General features: G+C 40.8%; 1 protein-coding gene across 3 annotated transcripts; it reads left to right on the top strand.

The window, feature by feature from the left end:
• The first annotated feature begins 542 nt into the window (after positions 1 to 542).
• Positions 543 to 9,837, top strand: gpatch2 (G patch domain containing 2). 3 transcript variants are annotated; one of them, XM_053336612.1, is made up of 10 exons: positions 543 to 673; positions 1,513 to 1,756; positions 2,591 to 3,141; positions 3,671 to 3,735; positions 3,831 to 4,028; positions 4,756 to 4,876; positions 5,249 to 5,288; positions 5,498 to 5,562; positions 5,958 to 6,046; positions 8,125 to 9,837. In XM_053336612.1, exons 1-10 carry the CDS (start codon positions 624 to 626, stop codon positions 8,292 to 8,294), a joined length of 1,593 nt encoding a protein of 530 aa, XP_053192587.1. In that variant the 5' UTR covers positions 543 to 623; the 3' UTR covers positions 8,295 to 9,837. The 3 variants fall into 3 exon arrangements, with proteins under 3 accessions (XP_053192587.1, XP_053192586.1, XP_053192588.1); XM_053336611.1 differs by having other exon boundaries at positions 2,591 to 3,144; XM_053336613.1 differs by lacking the exon at positions 8,125 to 9,837 and having other exon boundaries at positions 2,591 to 3,144; positions 5,958 to 6,075.
• The last annotated feature ends 432 nt before the right edge of the window (positions 9,838 to 10,269 follow it).

The raw sequence follows: 10,269 nt of genomic DNA, 5'->3' as shown, positions 1-10,269 counted from the left end.
GTTAAAATATGAAACTGTTTTTTAGTATTTGAAAACAATATATTTTTTCAACATTAATTTTGTAAATAAATCATGACGTGGGCCTTATTTGGAGCACACAAAATCTACATGAACTAATGATTACATTTCCAAATAAGATACATCTTGTTTTATAAGAAATGATCTCCCTTATACATCATGTCAATATCCATGAAAAACCCCTGAATTTAGATTTATTAAGGGGTACAATTACCCAAACACTTAAAAACATTCATTAGAAAATTAGAAAAGTAATCAAATGAAATAAGCTACATTACTTTGATTAAGTAATTAAAATAGTTACATTATTTATGAAATCTTAAATAGGTTAACTAGTAATCTGTAACCTCTTACATCAAAAGTATTCCAAAGAAACCTTCCCACCCCTATGATAAACGTTACAAAATAACACAAATAAACTACATTCATGTTTTCCTCCAGTACCTGAAGGTAGCATACCTCTCCGCTCTCACCGTGTCCTCCTCCTGCTGTCTCATATTGATCCAGCGGGCTGATCGGTAGCTTTTGTGTCAGGATGGTCTCAGTAGTGTGTCAGTGTTTGCCCGTTGTTTCTGGCTAAAGGTATCCGGCATTTGGCGGCTTTAATGTTCCGTGCAGCTAATCTAAAAACCATCGGCAAAGCGGGAACCGGCTGGTAGGTGGTCTTTAAAATCACCGAGACGTACCATATTGTTCACGTCCGTGAATCAGCCGGCTAGAGCTATAAGCTAACGATGCTAGCTGAATAGCAGCAAAGCTAATCAGCCTATCTAAGCGTCTCTTTGTTGTTTATTTTATGGGGACAGCACCTCTGATGAACATACTTTACCTGTGCTGATGCTCCTACGTGATTGCAGCTAGTTAGCTTGTAAACGAGCGCTAAAATAGTTGTTTATTTGTTTTAGTGGACTCAGTTAGCTTAGCTAGCAAGAAACCGTTAGCTTGTAAAGCTAATAACAACCCGAAAAAATACAGCTTAACCCAGAGGTAATTACTGCAAACACAGTGTAGTGTCTAAGCTCATTATTAGGGCGTTTGCAAATTACGCTGTACACGCTTAAATCTGACATTTTAAATATTTACAATCGCAAGTAATAACCAGGGGACTCCTTGGGTGTTGTCTTTAACTTTGCTCGGCAAAAACAGATGTGTGTAATATGTGAATAATTATCTATTTTAGCTCATTTGAGTTTCATTGCTACCTAACGTTTTATTTATGGCTCTAAACATTAATGTCACTTCGACATATTATATATGTCTAATTTTGTTTGACGCACGACGTAGGGTTTAGGTCTTCTTTAAAAAATGACATCTTAATTTTTTTCAGTGTTTTTTTTTCACTAATGGAAATGAACCAGTTATCCTCAAACACAGACTCAAACTCGTTTGAGTATCCTAATTACATACAAAGCTGTAAAAGTTGCATTCCCCCAGCTATGTAATTATAAATGTATATTAATAATACCCCTATCTCTCATCTTCTCTGCTCCTCAGGCACTTTCGCCGGACGATGGACGAGCTGGTCCATGACCTGGTGTCAGCGCTGGAGGAGAGCTCGGAGCAAGCTGCGCGTGGTGGTTTTGGTGATGGAGGAGACCATGCACTGGCAGTGGGCTGTCTGCTGAAGAGACAGGCTCGGAAGCGGAGGGGCAGAAAACGACGCTCGGACAACCCGCACCCTCCCTGGGAGACGGGCCACCTCAGTGAGGGTTCAGAGTCCAGTGTGGAAGAACACAAGGTGAGTATTTTGTTCAGATCCAGAACTTGTCTACAAGCCAGCGAGAGGGTCCTTGAGTAAAACACTTGAGTATAATCTTGAGACATTCAGAGATGATGTTGAGTAAAAAAAGGGAAATTGTTAAGCAAGTTATGTTCTCTAATGCTTTTGATGTAACTCAACTCAGTAAATGTTTCTCAACACCTTTGTTTCTTTTATCAGCTGGAAGATTAAACAATAGCTTAAAATAAATGGAGGTTATGGCAAGGGTGGCGACAATTCAGTGGTGTTTGTTGATTTAAGGTGATTGGACGTTTCCATTGTAGCTGTACTGAAGGCCAACTACAAACCTTAACAGACTCATGCCATAGTGTGTAATTTTTCTGCACCGTACCCTGCACACTATTTTTGTTATTTGATGGGTGTAACTTTGCAGAGTCCAAGACAAATTTCCCCCATGGGGACAATAACCTAACTATCAATCTATCTGTCTTTCTATTATATCCTTTTACCCGCTCTACTTTCATCTTTTAGCTGGTAAATAATCGAATCAGATTGTTTTTCTTTCTGTTTCTGTGCTAACTTGATAATTTCACTGAATTGTCTTGTTATCTATCTTTTAATTTTTTGAAGTAATTGAGTTTAAATTGTAGATAATGTCAGGTCTGGGAAGCAATTTAGAAGCCTTGGCTTCCAAACCAGTTGTGATGTCTCATATGTGAATCATTTGTCAGTGTTGCATACCGCTGTGTTATCACTTCAGCCCAAACATACTCAAGTATAGGTCTCTCTTAAGTTTCTTAATTTAGCATTAGGATCACAGTCTGGTATTTACCTCATTGACATTGGTTGCAGGACTACCGCAACAGCACAGGAGGTGTGTCTGCTGCCAACAGCCATGCCCGTGACAACAGCGACTCGGATGAACAACTTGGCCCGAAACGCCGCACCCCCCTTACAGCTGACATGGGACGAAGCAAGAGGCCCCTTTGGCCAGACGACCTGGGTGTCCTGGGGTCCGCAGAGGGAACTCGCAGTCTTAGGCGACGACGTAAGGTCAAACGGATGGCTGTGGACCCTCCTGTGGAGTCAGAGCCCCCCTCCTCCACCATGCTCGGGCCCCCACCTGTCCCCAAAGCTCGGGTTGGCAGCAGGCCCCATAGACTGGGTGCAGGGCAGGAGGCCAGGGTTGCCATGGAGCTTTGTGGAGGTGGCCTGGTAGGACCGGGGGGAGGGAAGAGCAGGATAAAGAAAAGGAAACTGGCCACCCACAGGCTGGGAGTAGAGGCTGCGGATGAAGGGGTGGTGGTGGAGAGTGAAGACCCCATCTCATCTCCAACGGAAGGGTCCAAAGACAAGATGGAGCTGGAGGAGCAGAAGGGTTCGGATGAAGACATGAGTGACAGGTGGTTAGTGTTTTGACCTTTTGTTTTTTTCATGTCCTGACCAGAAGTTGCAACTCCTCTGTCTCTCTGTGTGTGGGGCTGTAGGCCAACAGGTAATGAATCTCAATGCTGCCGTTTCCATATTCATGAGTATCAAAAGCAGTCAAGTACCAAAATCTGGTTTAGAATATGTTGTCAAATCATAACCATGTTTATTTATCAGAAAATTCCTGATTTAATATTTTTCCCCCAATTTTAGACCAGCTTATTTTTTAAAAAACATTCTTATACAGCAGCCTGTGTTCAGGCAGCACTTGATTTTCCTTTAATCAAAAAAGTGTTTGTGGAAAAACATATTGGTTTAAATGAATTGGTTTAATGTAATTGTGGTTACAGAAACACTTTTGGTGCTAGATTTGAAAAACGTCTAACACATGGTGTGTGTGTGTGTGTGTGTGAGCTCATAGGACCATTATTGGCTTATTCTTTACCATTTTTTGTGTGAAATGTCTTTAATCTTTTTTTCTTTTCCTTTTTCTTCCATTTTTAGTGAAACCAGCAGTGTCAGTAACAGCAGTGATGGAGGCCTCTACACCAATGATGAGGGGAGGCAAGGTACTTGACTCAGATATCTCAGACAGTATTAGTCAGAAGTACACAGTAAGTTGACTTTGAAGTCACATTTTCTGCCTCTGTCCTCTCCCATCCAGGTGACGACGAGCAGAGCGACTGGTTCTATGAGGGTGATCCAGGCGCCGGGTCAGGGCCCGGGGGTGCATGTGGGGTGGCAGGAGTGGTCCCCTGGTGGGAGAGAGAGACGGGGTCTGAGGAGCTGGACCTAGCCGACCCTGTCTTCAATAGCATCCTCACTGGATCCTTCCCCCTCATGAGCCCCGGAGCACAGAGAGGTACGCTTCCATCACACCAGAAGGCTTCGCTTGAAAACTGCACTGAAACCTGTAGAAGCTCAGACACACTGGTGATAAAAATGTCTTTTTAAGACAGCTTCCAACATATTTTGACATAAACTATACTACACAACTCAGTAGGAGTGTATATTGTTAGTATTTACAGTATAATCACAAGGGTTTGGGGACCAGTGAACAAACTTTACAGTGTTGTTGCAGTCTCGCTCATGACCAGCAGGAGGCAAACACATCCAACAGACAAATCAAAGCAATGTTCAGCAGTAAGACTCCAACATATGGCTGTGTAGTAAATTTAGGGAGTAACATTTCCTGTCTAAGACTTTGGTATTAGTGTGGTCTGTGATAGACATTTAGCAGATGATCAGAGAGTAGTCACAACAGTTTATTACATAATTATTCATGATGCACATGTTCGAGGCTAAACACTATAACAATGCAATTTTCTTTTAATTTCCAAGTACTCCATGGAATACATTTCCATGGTAACCTCACTGTGGTCCAGTAGCCATGATAATAAATAAGTAAATGATACTAACAATCACGTGTTTTTCATTAAATAAGCCTGCTTTCACTGATTTCTCACTGATGTACTGTTTTTAAATGATCCCCTCCCTCTCTGTGTTGTGTCCCACCCAGTATTATGGGACTGTTTAGTATATTCAATAATGCTTTTTAATTGTTGACAATCCCACACTGTGTCTGTCAGGGTTTCAGGCCAGGTTGAGTCGTCTCCATGGAAACCAGCAGGCGTCTGAATCTGGGCTGCAGGGCAGTACCAGTCAGGGCTTCAACGACAGACTGGGCAGACAAACCCAGGACTCCCATGAGTGAGTAGTTCAATTTTAATTGCCTTGTAATACAGTTTTGGTTTTCAGGGTTGGATAAAAGGAAAGACACAATGAAACTGTGTAAAATATGCAATAATATAAAGCAAAGTCATATAATTTAGAATACTGACGCACATTCCATAACAATTTTTTTCTGACTGATTATCAAATGCATGAACTGTAACTTTTGTATATTGCTACAGATGAAATGGAAGTCAGGTCTCTGAGTTCTCTGAGTTAAATGCTCCTGAAAGAGCACCAACAGTTTCCTTACAGCAAGAAATGATGATCTATAGCAGTTTGACTTCTGCAACTGGAACACTATGTTTTTGTGAATATTCAACCTCAATACCACAATTTTGTTTCCAACAGGCCGTGGTTCAGCTCAGGCTCGAGGAGAGAACACGGACAGGTGAGTCACATTTTCTTTGCTTCATTTTTATTCCCATTCAGATGTGATTCAAATCTAGCAAAGTGTGCATAAATACAAAGTTTAGAGTTTAATCTCTTTCAAGGACATAATCTGGTTGGTGTTGACTGTATTACTCATGTGATGTGTTTTGAAGGATAAGTTGATGTATGTTTGACCATTCATTTTTGTCTCTCCTCTTCTCTCCGTAGTTGCACTGGGACTCGCGGTCAGACAGAGGGCACCGGAGAAGCTGTTCAGTAAAAACAGCCAGCAGGTGAGAATAAGGGGGAAATACGGCTGATTTATAACCTCAATTCAGAGATGCAAACTCCTCCTTAATTGAGGTGAACCAAAGTCACTTGATTCTATGTGCTGGAAAAGGGAATGCTGCATTCAGCTGCAGATCAGTGTGTTGATTATTGATTCCTGTGATGTGTTTTTATGAAGGGTTGTTTTACCCCATAATGGCTGTTAGTCTTCAAGCAGATGCAAACATTCTCGAAAGTAACTAGAAAGGAGCATGTAAAGTGAACAGTCTTCAAAATGTTACTTCCCTTTGTGGTAAATGGTATATTTCAAAAGAATAATATAAAACAGATACCATCAGTAGTGTTATTTGAGATCAGACTAATGCTGCCATATTTTTGTGTCGCTTGGCTGCATTTGCAGACAGACCAGCGGGCACCTTGGCTCCTTGTGTACAGGGGATGTCAAGCGGAGGCGAAAAGCAGCCCCCCTCGGTTCCACCGCACCCTCAGGTATCGGATGCGCACCTTGCTACACCTAACACACCATCTGGCTCTTATTACCAACCAGCTCTATTATTGTATTTTTGGCTCTAGTTTTCCTGCTTGTTTTCTTCCCCCTCTCTGTCGAGCTCAGTATGTCCACCAGCCTTCTTTCCTCCTCGCCTTCTGTTTTTCGCACATGCACTGATCTGAACGCAAGCGGGCTAGGGTGAGAAATGAGGGTCTCGTCCCACATTTTTTTAAAGAGTGAACTGAGAGAAGCGTGTTGCTCATCCTTCATACCCCTCTCCCTTCCTCTTCCCATTATTAAACCCTGCTTTAGCTCTTAACCCCCTTTCCTCCTAAGCTTTGTTGGAGAAGAGTCAGCTGGCTAGTCGTGCTGTCAGATACTGGATTAGCTCTTAGCCAGTTACTCTTGTTTTTTCACCCCACCCCCCCTTCCCCAAACCACACTCCTTTCTCTCAGGCCAGTTGCTACTTCTGGAGGAAAGGCAATTTATGAAAACCTTATGCTGTTAGGCCAAACTCCCATTATAAGATATTTACTCTGAAGCCATGTCCAATATTGTGATCATAATTTATGCACAATCGGGGATCAATTAAGAACAGTACAGGACACAGTTTATCATCTGTTTTGAGGTAGTTTGCTCTCTCTACACACGCACAAAAAATACTCATAGTTAGAAATGTGATGAACGGATATAGAGAGCACACAAGAGTGAAGGAATAAATGAGCACAACTAAACAAAAATGATTTATTTGGTTGTTTTTTAATTGAAATTACTTGCAAGAACCATTTAATACTCAATTAGCAGGCTTATGCAAAGGTCATGAAGTCCAGACAGCTGAAGTTTCATCGCCTAAAGTGACATAATTAATGATGTAATGCACAACTCAAGCGTGTACTTCAGACACAGTTGGGGTTTTCAGGAACAGAGGGAGACCGTAGCGGCGAGGGCTGGCCAAATGTGAGTTGTGACAGTTTGGCTCTGACCTACCTGGGACTCAACAATCATGTCAGTGAATGAGCAGGCAGCTTAACCTCATGCTGCATACAAATAAAGTGTGGATTAAACTAGGTAATACGTCAGCCTCTGTTACTAGACCACACACTTCCAGGAAGTACGGGAACAAAACGAGCATTATCAGTCTGAGACGGACATGGGTATGGCGCTTCCCCTCACTGGATGTCGTGGAAACGGCACTGTAAATGTGGCAAAGTCAATTACATTATTGCATTACTTAGATGCTGCTGCTTCAGACTCAGAGGAGCTTCACAATTTTAATAGGTTGAAGACGTCACTGGAGGAGAGATTTAATTGCAACAAGTTTTATGGTGGCATACTTTGAAGCTGTGACAGAAAGTAGGTCGAAGAACCAAAACACTGCGATCAGAACTGTTCATTATTTCTCTTTTTTTACAATAAGAAGTTAATGATTTGTTGTTCAAAAAAAAAATCTCAATGAACAATGTTTTGTACAGTCATGTAAAATACTCCCATATATGAGAAGCTTGAACCAATAATTTTGATAATTAACTTCAATAATGAATTATCTATATTGCTTATCAGTCATTTTCTTTTCATAAACTAATTGAATAATTGAACAAATGTTTAACAAATATCGGCAAAGATGGCTTTATTAAGTTGTCTGCTGTATATTTTTTATGGTCCAACTTTTACTTTTTTTGTTACTGTAACAAATCTTTGTTAAATGTGACATATTTATTTAAGTTTGAGGTTGACTGATGCACATGCGGTTAGTCTCTGAGGCTCTGCTAATTCTGTTGTTGCCTTCAAACCTCAAATATCAAAGTGCTGCTTTTCAGAATTTTTTTTTATAGCTGACAGTTGCTGCTAATTTGTCATTGAGACACATTTGTAGCAGTGTTGGTAATTCTGATGATTTATTTTAATAATGAGGTGTTTACATAATTTTGTCTGAAAGCAAACCATTAACTATATAATGTGATTTATTGTAATACTTAGTCATTGGGATTTTGTTAGTGTATTTTCAGAGTTGTGTTCTTATACACAAGCTGTCAAAATCTTTTTCTCCTCTAACCTGTGACCTCTCTCTCTCTCCAGGAGTAGTTGGGGAGGGCGCGGCTCCCATCCCTGACTCAAACATGGGGAGCCGCATGTTGCAGAGCATGGGCTGGAGCCCAGGGATGGGCCTGGGCCCAGAGGGAAGGGGCATCACTGAGCCCATCCGGGCCACACAGAGACCCAAAGGCACAGGTCTAGGTTTCAACTGAACACCCGGTTACTGGGTCCTGAACCTGGAGCAGACTCGGTGTAAGACGTCCCAAAAACTACAAGGAGGACAGAGATGAAATGCTGCTCAGGCCAACAAACAAATAGAAAAAGGTCCAGAATAAACCAGGCATGTGAGGCAGTATGACGAGAGAGAAACTTTCCCATATTGGGGAAACTGCAAGAGACAGACTGCTCGCATAAAATGGACAGAATGACAGAAGAATTGAGCAGGAGAAAAGACTTGTCCTGTCAAAACTCCACGTTGGAGAAAATAAATGACACTGATACAGCCTCATTGTTAGTGTGTGAAGTTGGCATGCTGCCTCAGCCCTTTTACCTCAGATGCCAGCGTTACAGGTCAGAGAACCGGGGTCATGTTGAAGTTGACCATACACCGAGAGCCAACGATGACAGTTCGGTTTCATTTCAGTCAGCGGTATAGGTTAGTGAATTATCCATAAATGGTTTTGTCTGATATTGCACAAGTTTATTGGAATCAAAGACGAGTTGAGTAGGCCATACCTCAAGATTTATATTGGGTTCCTTTTATTGTGGTGAAGTTAGGGTACACTGTATGGATGTGTGTTGGGATTATATGACTATATTTAGTTGTTGTTTTTTCACATCCATTTTATTTCTTATTATTTTAATGGAAGGAGTCATCAGAATGTTTTTATCTATCCAAAAAAAAAAAAAAAGATATAAATCAAAACCACAATTTTCCTTTCTTTTGGCACTTCTATGTATGCATGTGCAGCTGGGACCACAGCAGGTTTCTGTTGATGTTTACCAGGAAAACGTGAGATAAAGTCTTGCCATCTTACTGCTTTACTGTCCTATTTGATCCAATGTTTAAGTTTTTTATCATTGACTGCTTTTCTTCTGCAATATCTAGCCTGCCGTAGTCATGCAGTGAAACAAGTAAATGACTGTCAGGTTATGTAAAATTCTGATGAAGTACAAAAAAAAAAAGAATTAATTTAGCTAATCCCATTTTTCTCAGATGTTGAAAAACAAAATGAAGTCATGTTCCGTTTTAATACGAAGCACTACATTCTCGTGACTAAAAGGTGTTTTCACTCAATTTTCCTCATTAGACCTTTTCTCAGGACTGTGAGCGAGTACAAACTGATTGAGGGCTAATTAAGCAGAATTGAGAACACCTGTGTGGTCATGCGGGGCCTTTAAAGACAATAAAAAACAGTAGAGGAAACACTGCTTTGTGTACTTTTATGATCTAGTTAGACATGTTATTTTTTTCATTCTGAAATGTTTGGGGGTTGTCAACATATTGGCCTGCAACATACTAAGTCTTGAGTAAGGCTTGAAATTACTTTTAAGTGCAGTTGGGAGTTTGAGGTACAATAAAATATTGAATTATGAGACAGAAAATGTGCAAGAAATTGTTCCTCAATCATATTTGTTTCCCCTCACACAGTTTATCTTTTGTTGGATCACTAGAGAGATGATTTATACCCCGTTGGGCCAATTGAGAGAAGTGTGAGGTAAACTGTCTGAAAATACTATTAAACTCAGAGGCTCCCTAAACTGTGTGCTGGTTATTGTTCAATGAGAATGTAACACAAGGATGAAATTTCAATTGGGGATGGAGGAGACTGGTCGTTTTCAAAATCATGTTTTGTTCCCCCCACCTTTACTCCGTGTCCTCTAACTGTCTGAGTAAAATGTTCTTGTCTGCATCATCTTCAGTTATTACCGTGTTCACAATGTGTGAATTGTGGACCTTTGGCCCCGGCTTTCCACTCTCATTACATACAGTCTCCTCTACCTTGTTAATAGAGGTTGTTTGGGCTTTATGCAAGCTGAACAGAAGACTACAGGCCAGTACTTTAATACATTTTCATTTAAAGGCGCCTTTCTTGGCACTCAAGGACACTGTATAGAGTTACAGAACACATTAAAAAGAAACAACAATATAATACAATATAAAAATAAAGACAATATAAAAGTGAC

The sequence above is a fragment of the Scomber japonicus genome, chromosome 17 (genome assembly GCF_027409825.1).
Source record: "Scomber japonicus isolate fScoJap1 chromosome 17, fScoJap1.pri, whole genome shotgun sequence".
Lineage (NCBI taxonomy): Eukaryota > Metazoa > Chordata > Actinopteri > Scombriformes > Scombridae > Scomber > Scomber japonicus.
Note: the sequence above shows the minus strand (reverse complement) of the source record. Positions and strands in the feature narration are given on the sequence as shown.

Excerpts from the sequence above, each read along its gene's own strand:
- gpatch2 (XM_053336611.1), top strand. The coding sequence starts at position 624 with ATGTTCCGTGCAGCTAATCTAAAAACCATCGGCAAAGCGGGAACCGGC. Across the intron at positions 4,877-5,248 it reads CAAACCCAGGACTCCCATGA|GCCGTGGTTCAGCTCAGGCT; the intron begins GTGAGTAGTTCA and ends TGTTTCCAACAG. Across the intron at positions 6,047-8,124 it reads CGGTTCCACCGCACCCTCAG|GAGTAGTTGGGGAGGGCGCG; the intron begins GTATCGGATGCG and ends CTCTCTCTCCAG.